Here is a 19,967-nt window from a genome sequence, read left to right as displayed (position 1 = left end):
CCTGTTTGTGCTAGCTAGTTTGGGCTTTGCTCTTTGCCCAGTTCCTGTGAGTTGCCTGGAGAGGAGTTGTTCAATTGAGATCAAGGATTGGCTGAAAATTGGGTGTCTCTCAACCTGGGCAGGAAGATCTTCACTGCTGTATATATTTCAGTACCTCAGCGGTGTTCTGAATACAGACCAATCGTTTCATTAAAGCTGTGGGTCTGATTTCTTCTGGATGCTCCAGTTCTGGACTTAATAGCACAAGAAAGACACAGATTTCCTGGAGTGAGCCCAGCTAAAGGCCCTGAAGATGACAAAGAGTCTGGAGCATCTTTCATATGAAGAGAGACTGAGAGAGCTGGGAGTGTTTAGCATGAAGGGAAGGCACAGGGGGATCTTCTCAATGTGTATAAAGACCTGATGGGAGAGAATTAAGTAAGGGAGCTACACTATCCTCAGTAGTACCCTGTGACAGGACAGGAGGCACAAATCAAAACTCAAGAAATTCCATCTGAAGCACAAGAAAACACTTTTTTTTTTACTGTGAGGGTAGGCAAAGAGTGGAAGAAGTTACCTAGAGAGGCTGTGGAGTCTCCACCCTTGGAGACACTCGAAGGCTGACTGAACACAGTCCTGAGGCATCATGCCTCAGCTGGCCCTCGTTGAGCAGGGGGTTGAATGATCTTGAGAGGTCACTTTCAAGCCCAGAAATCTTGTGATTTTAGATTCTAATATAGACTGAGCAGGTCATCACTGGGAGCATCTTTACAGTTGCCTAGTTTTGCATAACTGGTGGGTATTTACTCTTTTTGAGACTTTGATCTGTAAAATTTGTCTGAAGTTCTTCAGTGACTGAAAAAGATAGTAGATGTTGAAAGGCAGGATGGACTTGCAAGATACAGAAAGGGGCATTTGTAGACATAGTCACAGAGAGCACTTGCACACAGTGAGAGTGTCAATTGAAATTTTTATTGAAAAGGAAAACAAAAAATTCAACAAATTCTTCAGTGTGAAAAGCTGCAATGTTACTATCCTTGATACTGTAAACAAAGTCCAAAACTGACCACTTCCTTAGCTGTGGTACAGCGCTTCAGAGCACTGTACCTAATTGAGCATGTTTGATTTGAAAGTCAGTTGTTATCTGCAGATGTATGCCCTAACCAGCCAATGTCTCATGCATAGCTCAGAAAATTTATTGTGGCTATGCTTCTTGCCAGAGTGAAAATTAGTGAGGAAGCTGATCTGTTCATCAGTTTAGGCCGAATTTTCCTAGCAGTTATACCCATTAAATACCAGGGATGAGGAAGTTAGGGATGTAAGAGTAATTCACATTAGAATTAGGCTTCTTTTAAGGAACAGAATATTTCATGGAGTGGAGGTAATAAATATCACATGAAAAATTTGCCGGTGTCGTGCTTAGGAACTGTATATTCAAAGAACTGTGGTGTGTGTTTACTGAACTGTGCTAAAGACAGGACAGACTATAGAAATAAAATTGGGAATAGTGTATTTGTGTGTGTATGAATAATTTTTACATTGTCTTTATGTAATAATTGTGTCTTTGTAAATGCATTAAGTTTATGTGGGAACTAATTTAAAGCTTCTCAGACTGAGACTTTTGCTTCAGATTAAGAACGTCATAAACTGCAGAAATTCAGAAGACTTGGTTTTATATGCTTGTTTTTTTTAGCTGTTCAATCATGTGAAAATCAGGAAGCACTGATAAAAATTAGCCTAGGTTTAGAAAGGCTGATAAAAGCAGAGCTATCTTTGAGCAGTAGTTTGTTAAAGGTTGTATGTGAAGAGTAGTTTGACAAAAGAGAAATTTTATTTAGTAATTCAGACTAAATTTTGTGGAGCACAAAGTAGCAGGAAAAGTCGATTGTTTCTTTGTATAAACTATAAAAATTGACTGCCAGTTTTATGCAAGTCTTATGACTTTTCTGCTAGTGTGCCTGAAAGATAAGGTGGTTTTATCTCCATCAAATGTTTCAGAATTTAGATTGGTGATCCTTTGAGCACTGGGAATGTAGTTTCACTTTTACATAGAATTTGAGAGGTTCGTTGTAAATGAAGTATTAATTTTTCATCATCAGACCCTTACTGGTAAGAGAAACTGCCTAATTTTTGAGGCTTTTTAATAGTATTATTAAATCCAATGTTATCTTGATTCAGGTGTTGGAGCTGCTCGAGCTGGAAACCTTACTTTCATGGTTGGTGGAGTGGAACAAGAATTTAATGCTGCCAAAGAGTTGCTGACATGCATGGGTTCCAATGTGGTTTACTGTGGAGAGGTTGGAACCGGACAGGTAATGCTTTCTGAAGGGCTAATAGCTATCTCAGTCTTTCCTTTTTCTGGCTTTTTATTTATTGATGCCTACTCTTTTACTCAAGAACTAAATGCTTGATAATATATCTTCATTCTTGTTTGTTTGTCTCTAACCTTGTGTTTGTAAATAATGTCATGGCACTTTTGGCCAGTATATTGTGTAACTTAGTATAAAAATCTGACTGGTATTTCTCCACACTGGCTTGTTGAGATTATACTTCTTAGGGGAGAGACTTTGATTTTGTTTCTTATGAATTTAGATTTACTGGATGTTCTGAAGAACAAAGAGCTCCTACATGGCACGTATGCTAACTGAACAGTACTAAGAAAAAAAGGTATTTTTTAATCTGTAAAGGAGCCATGGAGCAACTTTCATTAACTTTGTGCTGTCACAGATCTATGTTTACTCTAGAAGAAAGCTGCCAGAACATACTTGATCGTATTGTCCTGGGCCTAGTGGATTCCTGTATGTTAGTTCTATGAAAATGCATAAACTAATTGATGGTTTCACCTGTTTTCAGGCTGCAAAGATCTGCAACAACATGCTCTTGGCCATCAGTATGATTGGAACTGCTGAGGCTATGAATCTTGGAATCAGGTTGGTTTGATTTTTGTGGTGGATTGAACACCTCAAAAAACATCTTTTCCATTACAGTTTTTATGTATTATGGTTGACTTCTACTGAGACAATGATTAAAAGAAATAGGTAAACTTTTTGCCAGAAGTTGTCTTACAAAGCCATGAACAGGCTAAAGGGATTATTCAACTAAACTAAACACCACTAAAGGAGGTGTTTTCAGCCTGGGAATATTCTCTTGTATTGACTGCATAGGTTGTTACATTCTACATCTGAAGTTATTTATTTGTTCTGCTGTAGTGCAGCCTACAATAATGTTTGTCTTTCATTATAAACATCCAGAGCTAATATAGAGGTATGTTTTTGTTTGTATTCTAAACTAATGTACAATCTATTCAGAATATTATACTCACATATGGCTCTCATTGGCTTTGTTTATTTCTTAAATTGTTCCAAGACCTATTGTAAAGTGAAACTTCTACTACAGTGTGTATATCAAATTAAGATGAAAGCATAAAACAGAACATCTACCTTTCTTTGACTTTATGAGAGCACTTTGTCCTAATTGCCAAAACTCCTAGTTTGTCAAAAAGCTGGAGTATACTCCTACTACACTCTTGCCAGTGCTGGCTACCATTTCTTTTCTAGGATGTGCTACATCTGACTTTCAAGTGACGTTGTATTTGGGCAAAATTATTTTTATTTTTTAATTGTGATGTATTTATTCTGCTGTGGTCTTTGTCATTTTGTTTTATTTTCCAATTGAGTGTGTGTAAGTATACGTTCAGGATCAAGGTATTTGAACCATTAATAAATTCTTGTTGCCAAATCAAAATAATTTGCAAATGTACAGACAGAGAAGTCCTGTGTTTGAAGAGATTATCTTGCAATTGTGTATCTTTCAGGGGCTTTTCATGAATTATTTATCTGCACAGTTGCATCCTTAAAATTTGCCTGCTAAAACTACAGATACTGCAGGTACTTATCAACTGGGCGCAAGTGTGTTCATGTGGATTTGATACACTATAAAAACAGCAAGAGGGCATCAAATGCTTAAATAAATTTGAAAAACCACCTACATATGTGCACATACACAGGACAATATAATGGATTTGCATTTCCTCTTAATTACCATATCAAGATGCAGTTGTTTTATTGAATTGCCCTTGTCTCAGATGTTAGACTGTCTTGACCTATTAAGTTGTCATGTTGTAATTGAGATAAAAGAGGAATTTGCTTTGCATCAGTGCTAATTGGTTTATCAATATCCTGTACCATTTACATTTTAAAATTGAGAGTCTGTAATATACTGAAGCATGTCTGCATCAAGCCATAATAAAACCAGTAGCATTGTTTACAACTTTTTTAATCCTGTGTTATCCAGAAAGCTTGCATTGGGTTCTGCTTTAAGTCATTCACTTAATAAGGCACAAGGAACTAATTTTTTGTTACAGTTTTATCTACATTTGTAGGAATGACTAAAACAAAATCAAGAAGTTTGGAAGAGGGGTATTCTGGGGCGTGTAAGCCCTGTGAAGAGCAAGTTGATGTCTGCAGTCACTGTAGCTTGAAGGTGTTTAGAATTTTTTCCTTTTCCAGTTTAAATTTTGGCTGAATCTGTATTCATCATTCATCAGCAAAAATCCAATGTGAAAGTAACAATCTATAAGCCTCCCTGCCCTACAATTAAGGTTATCAAGAGGGAATTATATTTACTGTAGAAGAAACCTGCTGATTTTAAACCAAAGTATAGAAATAGCAGAATCTCATTTAGTCAAAAACTGCATGAATTTTAAGACAGAGGTGGTTATTTAAAGCCTTAAGAAGTAATTTAGAATCCTTGCATTGATTTTAATTTAGTGATTTAGATCTTGAGAAGATGACTTCTTCTTATAACTAGAATAAGTGCTATCCACTTGGAGTGTGTAAAAATTTCTAATGTAGAAGTTTACAGTTGTCATTCTAATTATTAGAAGTTTTGCTATATTAATAATTTTAGGAAGTTTTTTTCTACTCTATAGCTCAAAGGATAGTGTGGCTGCCTGCTCTGAAGAGAGTAGGAAGCTGAACCTGGTTTATTAGATTGATGCATATCTGGTGAAGAAAGTCGGACTTTGACTTAATAATGGTAAAGGATACTGAAAATTTAAATATTTAGAATAGGAATTTTGGAACTTAAATGTGTTCTTAACTTTCATATAGAATATAAAATGTCTTTATGTCATGCCTGGTGTATATCTGCTGCATCATTTACATTGAGTTCTAGGGACTTTGAATAATTAATTATTCAAAATACTGCTGTCAGAACTAGTTGTAGCTACAAGATCATATTACAACACCTTCCATTAACTCTAATATATACTCTAAACTTAAGTCTTCAAAGAAGTGTGATATTAATTCTATTAATAAGCCACTTCTTCTCTAATGTTTTCATAAACCATGCAGTCTAAATTTTCATTTTCTGAAGTAGTTAGAGTGACTGGTTTAGTAATTTCATATTTTTAAATTATTGTTTTATTTCTTTTATATTTGAAATTATAGAATTTTTCCAAACTTGGACATAAAAATATGGCCCAGAAAAATGGGCCATATTGCCATGTACTTTTGCATTTATATTTCACTTACTTTACTCGAACATCATCTTTATTTACTAATAAAGATATCCATTTTCTCTGGAAGTTATTTGGATTAAATTGCATAAATACTTTTTTTAAATAGTCCCATCCATAGTTCTGACCAATGAAATGCGTGTTATGTTCAGTTTTTCCATTACTTTCCTGATGATTTATGAATGTTTCCAGTAAAAGTTAAAAGGTGTGGCAAACGTTGTGGAAATGAATTCACATTGTCATTTATATCTTCTTTTCTTTCTAGCATGTTAATGCAACTTGTCAGTAGAAAAATCTTGAGCACATTTTGCTGTGCAGTTTTACGAGTAGTGTGCATATTGCAAAATACTGACTTGCTGTGTCAAACTGACACACAGAGTACATGTAAACTGCACAACCCAGAAGCACAAACGTGAAGTGATACTGTCCACAGTCAGAAAACATTTTTCTTTTTCATTTTGCTGGTCATCTCAGTGCCAGTAACTTTGTTCTGCTGAGCCTTGAGCTCCAGTAAAACGATTTCTAATACTAGCAAAATAAAACTCAGAAATGAAATATTGCTGATAGCTGGTTTGTGTTTAGGTCAGGTGGAAGTTGCTGCCTGACAGACAGTTTGTGGTCCCATCAGAAACTGCCTGCAAAGACTCAAGGAAGGGCTTATGTGGTGACACAAGACAGGACAAGATCGCTTAATGTGGTTGGGATGAAAGAGACTAGGAGAGCAGTAAGGGCTCTATGGCAATAACCTCGCTGCGAAATGAATTTGTACTTCCAATAGCAGAGAAAATCATCTCTATGAGGAGGGACTGCAGTGCCACCCAATTTGTACCAAAAGCTGCAAATACAGCTCCTTCCTAAGCAATTTTACTCCATGGATTTGTGCCCACCTGTGTTTTTTAGATAAATAGAGTGAAAAGACAGTAAAACAATTTTTATTCTCATGCTAAGTTTAAATGTAGTCTCAGTCTCTAGATCTGGTTTCTGTGAGCACCCCCGAGCTATGGATGTAAGACATGAGCAGAAATGAGAGTTGACAGAGTAGAGAGGAGCATGTCCAACAGGCTGAGGAATGATTAGCCCTGGACACATCCCCACTGCAAAATTTAGAAAGAGTACCTTGAAAAAGAACTCCAAGGTGTGGTTCTGCTGTCTTTGGCATGGGACTATAGCTAAGTCTCATGAAGGTTAGTAATGGCATTGGAGAGCACTTACCTTGTTTAAAACACCAATGGCAAAGTAATTTTTAACTGTGGTAGATGGGTTGTAAGGTTCTGCTTGAATATTTGCACCTTTATACAGTGTTTGCTCAAGGCACCTGGAGATGGGAAACTCTCAAGAGTTCAGCTACTTCAGTTGTTACACCTTAAAATGAGACAGGATGGATCTTTCTTGTGAGACACTATTTTAATTTCTGTATCCCTTCAGACTGAGCTTTTGGAGGAGTGTATGAAAAATTCAGGCTGAAGCTTTATTAGAGCTCAGCAAAACTTGAGTTTTGAGCTGTGGCATGAAGGGATCCTATTTTGATTTTTTTTTTTTTTTTTAGTATGTGCATCTATTGCTTGTGCTGTTCACTTCATTAGGAATGTTATTGAAGAAGCATTGATTTGAGGGAGAAATTGTTTTTGTTCTATTATAAGTACAGTTAATACATGAGCTTCTTTTCTGCTTATAAGGGAGAAGAACATTTTGGTAATTGTAAATTCACACACACATGCACAAGCTCTTGCCATGTCCAATGGCAAGTTGTTATGGGGACTGGCAGACTGTCATCATTTTGATAGCTTGAGCAGTATATCTCCTGAACAGCAATGGAGCTCTTATGCAGAGTATCGTATGTTCCCAGCCAATTTACAGGGAAACAGCAATAACATTTTATCATGGTTGAGAGCCCAGTAGCTGCTTCCTATTAAACTTGCCCTTTCAGATACCTGTCTTGGATTAATTTGTTGATTTCAAATGGAAACTCAGTCTTCTCCACTGAAGCATGACTTTCTAGGATAGACTCTTGCTGAATGACAATTACTGTATATTCTGGCTGGTTTCAGACCATTACAAGCTTTGGGCACAGTGGAAGACAGAGGACTTCTTCAGTAACTGATTTTAATATATGTCTAATTTTAACTGTCAGTTATATATGCACCAGTGGATGAATCTTCAGAAAGATGAAATGCAAAGCACTTCTAACTTGCTCTTATTAATGATACACTTGCTGCAAAGGAGGAAAAAAAATAGGTTCAGGTCTCCTGAAGAGAAGCTGCATGGTGTTTAAGAGCTATGAATTTTCAAGAAGCAGGGATACAAACTGACACTATCTTCCTTTTTCTTTTCTCAGAGCAAAAATATGTCAGATCTAGTGCAAGACAGTATTTTACATATCTGTATAATACATGCATATCTTTTAAAGTATACTTTCACAGAGAGATAGATGGAACACTGTAAAAAGAGCATTCTTTGGGAGGGTTATATGTGTTTTGAAATAATAAGCTCTCTGTCTTGCAGTATACTCACAGCTGTAACTGCAGGCCTTTCCATGCAGTTGGAAATAGCACAAGCAGGCACTACATTGGTAAAAATACTGATCTGGATGTAACGATAAAGAAACAGACAAGTCAGGAGATGTGTTTGAGGGGGAAAAAAGCAACCTCTGTGTATTTGAAAGCTCAGGCTTTGAATGCTCCCAGTGTGGGTTTTTTGATTAAAACAATTAAAGCCATCATTTGGAGTGGCTCTTGATGAAGGCTTTTATGGTGAGGACTTTGATGCACTATGCACAATAAAATACTGTGAAAACATATTGGTGCTGGAAAACACAGTTTGTATTTTAAAATAAATTATCATTATAAGCATTCAGTTGAATCAGGGGGTTGGAAAAAAAATGGGGAAGAGCATAAAGCGTGATCCCATTTAGGCCAGTGGAGAGTTTCCATTGAATTCCAGGGGCTGCTGCAGCAAATCATAAATAAAAGTGCACAGCAGTACTGCTAAAAAGCTGTCTGAAATACAGAAAATTATGTTGCTTACCATTAGGAAGGCAGACTTGCAGGACACAGTGCCACTATAGGAGTAGGAGCCATGCTGTAGGGTTAAACGTAGTTTTAGCTATGTTAAAACTATGTTAAACATAGTTTTTCAAATCCAGAATGCCTACTGGAATAGATAGACATGCATTTTAGCAACTGTTCCACTGGTAAAGAGCTTTTCTCATCTACAAATTAAAACTTTGAGTGCTTCAGTGCCTGGAAGCACTGTTAGGCTATGGGGATCTGCAAAAGTCTGTGATGTGAGAACTAACATAAAAAACATTGAAATCTATTTAAATAAACTTTGTGGAAGGTTGTGATATATCCCTTTTAAAATGTCCTTTTCTCATCCTGAATTGTTACTGGAGATAGTTCCCTTGCTTTCTCTTTTGTCCTATGTGTAGCTGAACATTTGTACAGTGCCAGATAAACTGCTGCTGCTTGTCCTTGGTATTAATGCAATTGATGTAAAATTACACTTGCAACTTATTATCAGCATAAACGTGAATTCATAGGAGGGTTAATTTTGCAAAATATTGAAGAATTTTCAGGGTCTGCACTGAGCAGTAGTTTATGCCATCATCTCCATGGTAGAACAAATGACGTTTCTACTTGGACAAGCTTTGTTTTATCGGGATCAGTAACCTTATCAGCAGCTGACCCAGAACTATAATATATGTTTGCAAATAGATAACATATGTCACAGTGAAATGCAGACTTGCCTTATAAGCAGGAGCATATAATGAAGATTTAATAATAGCAAAGACAAGAATGCACAGCTGTATATGACAGTAAAGTTTTTCTGATAAGTGCAGCATTTTTATTCACATTATTGGAGCAGAATCAATTGTGTTATCTTGTTTACTTCAAAAGTGCACTAGTGTTCACATATAAATGCATTGCACAACCATTTTCATGTTTCCACACTTGCTTGTGAATTTTTGGCTTTGTTCATAGAATATTTTTGTATGAAGAACAAGTATGGGACCAAGTAGGTAGCCGAACATAGAATGCCTTTCAGTAATTGAAATACAAGGTAACTATTGTTCTCAAAGGACCTTTAATTTGCTTGCACTTTCAAAATTGCTAGGTGAAGAGGATTTGCTTAGTGCAAAAGGAAAAAAGCTTTGAAAACCTACTGCTTAAATGGCGGATTGATGCTCTTTAATTTAAGATATGGCATCCCTGCCCCCAATATCAATACTCTGTCATTTTTCATGACTTATAATAAAGGGAGAGGAATGATAGTAGGGTCCTAAGATATAAAACAAGTCACCCATGTCTTGTGCGTTTTGACATTAACACTTCTCTTCTTTGACCTTTGACAGATTAGGCCTTGACCCAAAGCTGCTGGCCAAAATCCTAAATATGAGCTCAGGTCGCTGTTGGTCAAGCGATACATACAACCCTGTTCCTGGAGTGATGGAAGGAGTACCCTCAGCCAACAATTATCAAGGTGGCTTTGGAACAACACTCATGGCTAAGGTACATAACACTTGCATGTCAAGTATGTGCAATTGTTTCTCTCTGGGCTTCCAGCAAACGGCCTTCTCAGTGAAAATTTGTGATTACAGGATAATATATAGGCATGAATAGAGGGGAATTGAGCTCTTCCTGTAGCTCTGAATTAATGAGTTATTTACAGGGCTTTTCCTTAGTCTCCAGCTTTTTTCTAGCCACTATTACAGCTGAGCCACTCAGTGAGATTATATGCATGATCTTTTTGAGTTCTGCCTTAATAAAGGAGTCCCAATGGACCTGTGAGTATAGTGAGCAAGCCATTTAGGTGCCACTTGCATGACTACTCTAGAATTTAGGAGCCTAAGTTCAAGAGAGAATTCAAGAGAGAACACTGGAAATCCAAGTGACTTAATTAGGTGTTGATAGTGGCATAAGCATCTCAGATTTTGGGTCCACTCTCTTCCAGATACCTTTAACTGTGCTCCTGGGCATCTCTAGCAAGCCCTTACTTGCTACTTGCAGAGCCAATTGCTTGTGTGCATGTCCTTTTGCCTAAGGCCATCTGGAATGCAGAAAGCAACCCACACCACCACCACCTGCTGATCTCCTGCAGGTTTCTGCACCATTCTGTGAGCTCTCCCGAATTGTCTTAGCTGGTGACAGAAGAAGGGCTTCTCATGAGTAATTACATAGTAATCTAAATTGCTTGTCCACAAAGTGGGAGATCTGGGGTTTAGGTCCTTCTCAGCAGTAGGAAGTTGAAAACCTACTGTTATCCCATCCCAGGAGAATGCACTTACTGCCATGCTCTTGGCTTTTCCAAGAAAAGCACTGCCCTGAGTCACTCTGTGGTCAGGAAAGCAAAGCTTTTAGAGGCCAAAATAAAGTAGGCAAGGAGGTCAGAGCTCTGCATCCCACTGATAGGACACACAGTTAGAGGAAGGAGATACAGAACCCTGACTCTTGAACTACTTCTTCACTGAGCACAATGATTACCTAAGGTAAATTATAAAATCAGCTCTGGAAGAGATATCTCATCTAAGTGCATGAAATAATTCTTCACTGAATATCCATTTCATGGAGATACTGTCCTGAGGGAGGCATTTGGGTTCATACAGGATAGGTTTTATGCATACCACTTTATTGAGTGCTCCCAACCAGTTAGGCATTCTGTCCATTTTCAGCTCTTCCATGTAAGTGGAAATGTAGCACTTAAAACTAAAACAGCATTCTCAAAGCTGGTGAACTCAGATATTACCATGCAAATCTCCAAAGTGCTGGAGCTCTTATTGATACTGTTCATGTCATTTTGCAGTTGATTTAGGACAATTGGTGCATTTGCACGCACAGTTAAATGATCCAACTTCTCTTCAGAGTGGGCCCAGAGTGTTTTGCATGTGGTAGCACCAAAAAACTTTGCTAATGCTGCATGGCTCACAACCCCTCAGTGGCTGCTACATTTTATATTTATGGACCAATGACAAGGAACTTTCATTTCTTTGAAGAATGTGTTAAAATATTGAAAAGTAGCAGTTTTTACATTGTGTGCATGTCATTGAACATTGTGGACAATAAAGTGTTGTTTAAATTACAGACTTATAAAAAGCATTAGGTTATTGCTTGGAGTTTGCCAGGCAATTAGAGATAAGCAACCTGATCTTGGCCCTGCCTCAAAGCTTGTTGCCATGTTGTGTGTTGTTTTCAGAATCTGTTCTGCCTGTTGTGCCATGTTTCATGCTGCAGTCTCTGTTCTCATGATTGATAGATCTCAATCTTGTCCAGAATAGCCTCATAGTATAAATGCTATAGGGGTGCACATTTTCTTCCCTCCCTTTTAAGTTTCTTTCTAAAGGGTTGGTTTTTTTCCTTTGGTCTTCATCTCCCCTGGAAGAATGCCCTGAAAGATCTTTCTTTAATTGACGGAATAGCAGCCTGGTTTGTGCCTGTTGAAACTGCCAGCTTTTGGTTATAAAGCATCAATGATAACCAAGAGAGAGCTCCTCAGAGAGATTTGTAATTGCTGTTCACCTCTTCTGACTTGCCTCTCCTGACAGTCCTGAAGCCTTCTTTAGGCTAGAATCCTCAGTAAGAAGGAAAGGCATTAAATTCCTCTCATGCCTCTTGAACTATGCTCTGTTTTTCTATACAGATGGAAGATTTCTTGAATAAGTAGCCAAGACAGCTGATCATGTTCAGGCTATTCTTTGGTGCAGTGGTGACCTCTTCTAAGACACTGCCTTTTAGTTTGTGGAAAGACTTTTGCTGCTATCCATTTCATCCTGATGTGTGACATACTATGAAGTTTGTGAATTGTTTGAGGTGGGGACTTTTTTTTAAGGGAAATGCAGAGCACGATTTTGCCACTTAAGAAATAAAAAAGAATGTATTCAAAGGAGAAAGAGGTAGGTGAAACCCTGAGGCTGAGGAGAAAATATTCCACAGTGAAAATATCTAGGAGTGCCTCAGTAACAGTCAGTAAACACTGTTACTAAACTTCAAGCTCCTGCTCACATATCAGAGATGGTAGAAGTTTAAGGCTTTCTTAAAAATATTTTATCATCAAAATCTCTCAAACAGAGCCAGAGGATCTTTATTTTAAGTGTTTGGGTCAGAAAAGTTTGTCAGACACTTCTGAGAAGCTCTTTGGTCTTGAAATGTGATACTGAAACATACAATTTAGTCAACTTACTGTGAAACCTGCTCTAAAGATTTTGCATTTTTAAAAAAATCTAGTTTAGTTTACCACGCCATGTTTGTTTCCAAAGCATTGGCAGGCCAGAAGTTCCATCTTTCATTGACAGCACAGTTGCTAATTAAATGTCAACTTTGGATCCTGAGAAGAGCTAGATTTATATCATACTCCTCTTGTGTCATGTCAAGGCAGCCTTTGAGCTTTATTCCAAATGGCAGTTTTATTTACATCAACTGCAAAATAAATGCAAGGAACCAGGTAATTCTAAAGTGGAAGCAAATTGTGAATGAGAATCTGTTTCCCTATTCTAAGCTGAGGAAAAGTGTTAGAATGTTCAGTGCACTGAGACATCTGGAAGATGTTGTCAGTTCCAAAGAGTATAAGAGAAGCCATAAACTATGCTCTCATTTTTACTTTTCCAAATAAGTCAGCAAAGGGAAATTTCTTTCTGAGCTGTTTTGTACTATTTCACTTGAGGAATCTCCAGCCTCAAGTGAAAAGGTGCAAAATACTTGACAATCTGAAGCTAAAGATAAGCTTTACATACATTTTCTTGTGTTTTTTTCCTTCAAAGCTCTAATTCATAGAATGGAGTTTTAGAAAAGCAAAACAACCTTCCTGCATTTCAGTCAGGAGTCCTTGTCCATTTGATTATTGAAATGTTATGGAGTATTTCAACCATCTTGGAATCACACTTTCTGTGCTGAAGTGAACAGAGCTACTTTATTGCCTTGGTTTAGGAATGCTATCCCCCAATTTAGTACTCCCACAAAAAAACCCTGTGAGCTGCTCCCCTCCCCCTCTAGTCAGAGACACAAGAGGCGGAGATCATGGGTTGAGATAAGAACTATTTATGGGAAGCAGCCATGATATAAGAACACAAACAGTAACAGCAGCATACTAATAACAAAAGAGAGGATTATTTAAATGCAAAATGCTCACCAAGCCCAGGACAATGTAAAGCAATGGTGGACAGAGCCACCCACCACACTTTTCTTCAACCAGAAAGGAACATCCTTTTTTCAGTGAAGCCTGAGAAAGTTCCTTTCCACACCCCAGCAATGACAAAGGATGGTACCAAATAACATTGAGGTCTTCGCCATGCCCACATGGTGCAAGGCTCCACCCCCTCACAGCTACTGCAAAAAATTAACCTTGTCCATTGCCAAAACCAGGACATCTATGAAATTGTATTTGTGCTAACAGTCCATTCAAAATTTTCAGGCATTGTTTCTGTGAACGTCCCTTCAGAGAGAAATAGATCAGTCACCGCTATCAATACCAAATAGTTTCACTAGGTTGGAATTAAATGACTTTGCCATTCTAATATTCCATTACATTAGTTAAGCTTTCTTGAATAAAATGAATAAAATGGGTACAGATTTCACCAAGAGGGCTTATATATATCATGAAATATCTTACCGTATGCAGGTTAAAGTAAGTGTTCCTGGGTTTGTCAGCTCATCAGTCTTTCCACAGAGAAGAAATGATTTGCCCTGATGTAGACGAAAACTATTTTGGATTCTGTGACATCTGATATGTATGTTTTCCCATTTTCCTAGAGCTTGAAGTCATTCGAGGGTAATAGGAAAAGTAACTATAATTCTGATTTGTATCAGAATGACCTTTATAGAGCCGATTTACAGATCGAAGTGACATTTAGAGAGTAGAGTAAGATCTTGAATTTCCTTGTGCTAATTCAAATCCAGACACACAGAAAGTAAAGACCTGTCTTGTAAGTCATCCCTGAGAAGTCAAAGGTGCTCTCAGCAGTACTACAGTCTTTCAGTTCTTCTGTATCAAGGATAGGAACCATCTGTCAGAGTAGAGGAAGAGCATCTTTCCTTACAGGCTTGCAGAGCTGTGGTGAAGAAGGCTTTAAGCTAAAGTTATCTGGGGAGGGGTAACCGGCATTCATCCCACTCCTACCATTTTGATGCCAGGACAGCAATAGCTGTCCAGAGCCTGGAGTTGAATTGCAGGTCCAGCAGGAGAGCACATGAAGAGCAGCACAAAAGAATTACAGCCATTCCAGCCAGTAAATTGGCTTAATCAGGGGCCAGTTTAAATGACTCTATGCAAATGCTGTGTGTGCATACCTGCAGGGCTGTGATCTTACTGGCATCACAGAGACATGGAGGGATGACTCCTCTGACTGGGGTGTTGGAGTGGAAGGATTCAGGCTCTATGTCAGTGACCAGCTGGAGTGCAGGGAGCTTTGCCTGAGGATGGAGGAGGAGTGGACTGAGAGTTTATGGGTCAGGGTTAACAGGAGAGTAGGGACAGGTGACATTATAGTGGGGACCTTCTACAGCCTATCAGATTTGAAGACTGAGCAAATGAGACAAATATAGACAAATAGGATCTATGTCACATCCACAAGCCTTGGTCCTCAGTGGGGACTTCAACCACGCTGCTGGAGGGGCAGCACAGCAAAGCATAAGCAATCCAGGAAGTTCTTGGAATGTGTTGGTAAGAACCTCCTCCAAAGACAGAGGAGCCAATAAGGAGAGGTTGTTATGTTGGACCTTGTTCACATCAGCAAGGAGGGGCTGGTGGGAAATGTGAATCTCAAGAGCAGCCTTGGCTGCAGTGATCATGAAGCAGTCTAGTTTGAGGTCCTTATGGCAGCAAGGAAGGTACACAAACTAGCTCATTATCCTGGACTTCAGGAGAGCCAGCTTCAGCCTCTGCAGGAATCTGCTTAGAACCATGATAAGGCCCTGAAGGAAAGAGGGGCACAAGAGAGCAGGTTAGTATTCAAGGATAACCTCCTCCAGGCTCAGGAACGATGCATCCCAACAAGGAGGAAGTCAGGCAAAACCATCAGGAGGCCTGTGCTGATGAACAAGGAGTTACTGGACAAATTCAGTCACAAAAAGAAAGCCTACAGAGGTTGGAAACAAGGACGGGTAGGCTGGGAAGAATACAGACAAATTTTCCAAGCAGCCAGGAATCAGGTTAGGAAAGCTGAAGCCCTGATAAAATTAAACCTGACCAGATACTTCAAGAACAGCAAGAAAAGCTTCTATAGATACAGGACCTTATATAGGGTTAGGACTTGGTTGTCCAGAATTTGGAGAAGGCTGAGATACTCAAAAACTTTGCAAAGTGTGAGAGGTGGGCCCTTGCAAATCCCATTAATTTCAACAAGGCCAAGTGCAAGGTGTTGCACTTGGGTTGGGGCAGTCCCAAGCACAAATACAGGCTGGGCAAAGAATGGATTGAGAGCAGCCCTGGGGAGAAAGACTTGGGGAAGTATGGGTGGACCAGAAGCTCCAAGTGTGACCTGGCAATGTGTGCTTGTAGCCCAGAAATCCAGTCACATCCTGGGATGCATCAAAAACAACGTGACCATCAGGTCTAAGGAGGTGATTCTCCTCCTCTGCTCTGCTATAGTGAGACCCCATGTGGAGTGCTGTGTCCTGCTCTGGGCCCCCCAACATAAGAAGGCCATGGACCTGCTGGAGTGACTGCAGAGGAGAGTGGTGAAGACTGTCAGAGGGCTGGGTCATCTCTCCTATGAAGAAAGGCTGAAAAAGTTGAGGTTGTTCATCCTGGAGAAGAGAAGGCTCTGGGAAGACGTTATAGCACCTTCCAAGAATTATAGGAAGACTACAAGAGATATGGAGTGTGACTTTTGAAAATGTAGTGAGATGATAAGGGCTAATAGCTTCAAACTGAAAAAGGATGGATTTAGATTAGATGTTAGGAAGAAATTCCATACTGTGAGGGTGGTGAGCCACTGGCACGGGTTGCCCAGAGAAGCTGTGGATGCTGCATCCTTGGAAGTGTTCAAGGCCAGGTTCCATTGAGCTTGGAGCAGCCTGATCAGGTGGAAGATGTCCCTTCCCAAGGTCGAGGGCTTGGAATTAGATGATCTTTAAGGTCCTTTCCAACCCAAACCACTGAAAAACAGGAAAAAATCAACCACACAGAGCAGATTCTATAAACCACCATAGTTCTGAGTGGATAGGAAATCTAGGCATTTACTAGTAATACTTGAGAGATTCTTTTGCAACTTTCTTGAAATACAGACCTCAAACATTGATTTCATTAACAAGACCTTAAAGGCAGCCTTCAGTGCAGGCATTACTTTCCCACTTACTCAAGGGATCTTTGTATTTTTATATCGAGGCCCTTGTTAGTGTTTCTGTCTTTGGGTTGTTTCATGTCTGATTCAACTTAGAGTACAAGACATCCTACAGCCTAGCTGGCAGCTGACTATTTCTGGCTAACTATGGTTAGTCACAGTACCTGGTACCCACCTTTGGGTTCTGCCCTATTTATTTCAGATTATAACTAGTTGACCAAGGAGGACACAGTTCAAATTTGTTCTCTTTGAACCTTCCTGCCCTTTTGTTGACCCAAATACAGTATTTAAAAACACAGTGGAACTATGTGCCTCTATTTAAGAAAGTCATTAAAGAAAAAGTCACTCAAGAAGAATTTTGAGTTGTAGCAGACCCAGGACTGCCCTCTTAGCAATTCTCTAATACGTCTTTCCAATTAGGCAGCAAACCAGTTACATTCACTAAGTGACCTATGAGTCTTATTTTGCTATTAATTGTTTAAATTATAGTAAATGTATATTTTCTAAGTGGCTTCTATTTTCTTGTTCTTGAAATTTCTTCTGCCTGATTCTTAACCTGTTTATAGTACTAAAAAATTCCTCTTGTCAAATGAACTAAATTATACTCTTAGAATCTATATGAAATGCTTCAGTGAATAGCCAGGGAGATTTTTTTACTAGAGATGACATACTCAATGGGGAAAAAGAGTCTGAACCTTGCTACCAGGTTATATAGTGATCTAGAATCTTAAAATTCTTCTTGTTCTTAAGGTGGTGCCTGCCTGGTAAAGTTTGAGGGTTTTATGTTGAATAACATTGAATTACTGTTTTAAAAAATAAAGACTACAAAATACCTGCTTCTTCCAGGTCTGAAATTTTAAGGCTGGAGTACTGTACTTGTTGGCAGTAGAGTTCTTGTTACAGTGGAAGCCAAATAACCTGTAATATGTACATGGCTGTTTATGTCCTTGTTGTTTCTCCCCTGACTTTTTCTCTTTTTCTTTCCCTCCATTCTTCCTCTCTGCCCTCTTTCTCCCTCTTCTTGCCCCCCACAGGATCTTGGCTTGGCCCAGATTTCTGCCACCAACACGAAGACACCAGTTCCTTTGGGCTCCCAGGCACATCAGATCTACAGGATGATGTGTGCCAAAGGCTATGCCATGAAAGACTTCTCAGCCGTGTTCCAGTTTTTACGTGAGGAGGAAAGCTTGTGAGCTGTCCTTTGGAAATGGACACAATAACAAACCACATTTTTTTATCCTTATAGCTCATTTGGAAGTTTGTGGATTTAATCAAGCATCCTGCTTCCATACAGATTAATCATCTTTGGCTGTCCAGACCACAATGAACTCCAGAGGTTCCTTATAATTCTTGAAAAGGCAAGCCGCAGGGAAGGGGGATTGTTTGGCAATTAGCCAAGAGCAAGTCCTTTTTTTTTTTTTTTTAAGAACCATCAAAGTTTTTTTCACTAGAGGCAATAAATAAATATTTTTTTTATGAAACACTTAACTGTTCACATATAAAATAACTTACGTTATGGCTACAGATTTAGTTGAATCATGAAAAATAAAAGAATGTTTTATTGCAATTTTATCATATATAGTGATCTATTAAAATTTAAAATTAATACCTTATGAAAAAAGGGAATATATGTTCAATGAGGAAACACATCTTGAGATGGATTTTTTTTTTGTTTTGGACCTAGTAGCCTTGAGTTGATCAGAAGTTAATTTTTCCTGGGATTTAGATTGCAGATTAAGTTTATAGCACGTGTTCTAAGTGGAAAGCTGTTACACCATGTTTACCTGATAGACTTAGGTCAAATAATATAGAACGTGTGTCTCTCTTGTAAAGCTCCGTTACTGTATTTTGCTAACCCAATTTTATATTTTCTTGTATTCTGTCACACATTTTCAGAACTCAAGATCAGCACTTATCAGAAGTTCTAACAAAGTGTACATTTGTTTTAGGTAATTACTAAAGTATTTTAAATCTTAACAAACCCCATTATTTTGAAAAGAAATAAAATCTATACTGGTAAATGCTTGCTGCACAATTATTTGCTTTTTGTTTAAGTTGAGTCTTGTACACGCAGTATTAACCAAAACTTACACTAAGTGGTCTTATTTTCTAATTTGCTGGGTTTTCTACAGATTATCAGATCATCTTGCAAACCCAAGCCTTTCAAAAGCTCTTGTTGTGAAACGCAGACAAATATATAATATATGCAAATGTATGCATACATATTACCCTAACCATTCATATCCTATTGGTCTTGCCAAAGTACAGGTACGTATTTGGCTTTATAAATACTCACACTGATTGTACTAGAACTACTCACATTCAAACTCTATGCTTAATGGTCAATTTTGCATCTACGTTCACGTTTTGGTTGTGTGATGGATCCTTTTATAGATGCACATTAGGTTATCAAAATTGTGTGCTTGAATTAGTTCAATTCTGTCAATAGACAACTTGGACACTCTTGTTCAACAAATTAGTAACATCATGCAAAAGCTATTAAACAGTAGTAGTTGATCTCTTCTCCTTTCAGCTTTCTTTGAAAACTGTTTGACATTCCAGGTGATTCAGGGATTTGGGATTCATTATTGTTATATATGAGTATAGAGAGAAATTGTACTTTTAAAAAATGGTTTGTCTCTCTTTTGTTAACAGTATTGTTTCTACAGGATTGCCTTCATTCAGCAATTAGACACAAAACTAGCTGTGGCACAAACAGCCACTCAGGTGCAACATGGCACCATAGTTGCAGGTGTGTGGCCTGACCTTTGCTAACAAGATCCCATACTACATTTATTTCCTACAGGACTCCTGCCTCACATAATGCAAAGGGTAGATTGTGTCTTGTTACGACTTTGGGGTCAAGTAGTGAAGGTTGGTTTTGACAGTGGGATCCTTTTGCATTTGGACACTTTGTAATGGATGAGGTAAGGAACTGTAGGAGTGTTCAGTTTTTATCCTCTGTATTTGGCTTGCAGATCTGTCTGGCATCACAGCCCTTATGGGAGACTTCCTTCTGCTGTCCACCCCAGCCTGTGGCAGCATTTGCTATGAAGGTGTTTGCTAGTAACCCTCGGTTTACCTGTGGGCCTGGGCCTGCAGGAAGCATGATCATTTATTTTCTGAAGACATTACATGCACATATAATGGTTGGGAGTCATGAGGGAAGAGAATATGCTCAGTGAGAGAGTTTTTGAAGTT

General features: G+C 38.5%; 1 protein-coding gene across 1 annotated transcript in view; it reads left to right on the top strand.

The window, feature by feature from the left end:
* HIBADH (3-hydroxyisobutyrate dehydrogenase) overlaps window positions 1-18,787 on the top strand; it is an 85,889-nt gene extending 67,102 nt beyond the window's left edge. The window contains exons 5-8 of the mRNA XM_071429249.1: window positions 2,158-2,291; window positions 2,833-2,909; window positions 9,849-10,005; window positions 17,801-18,787. Coding sequence (XP_071285350.1) covers window positions 2,158-2,291; window positions 2,833-2,909; window positions 9,849-10,005; window positions 17,801-17,959 — 527 coding nt within the window. The 3' untranslated portion in view covers window positions 17,960-18,787. The remainder of the gene's footprint in view (window positions 1-2,157; window positions 2,292-2,832; window positions 2,910-9,848; window positions 10,006-17,800) is intronic.
* The last annotated feature ends 1,180 nt before the right edge of the window (window positions 18,788-19,967 follow it).

This window comes from Agelaius tricolor, unplaced genomic scaffold (genome assembly GCF_023055355.1).
Source record: "Agelaius tricolor isolate 1412-34295 unplaced genomic scaffold, bAgeTri1.0.p SCAF_6, whole genome shotgun sequence".
Lineage (NCBI taxonomy): Eukaryota > Metazoa > Chordata > Aves > Passeriformes > Icteridae > Agelaius > Agelaius tricolor.
Note: the sequence above shows the minus strand (reverse complement) of the source record. Positions and strands in the feature narration are given on the sequence as shown.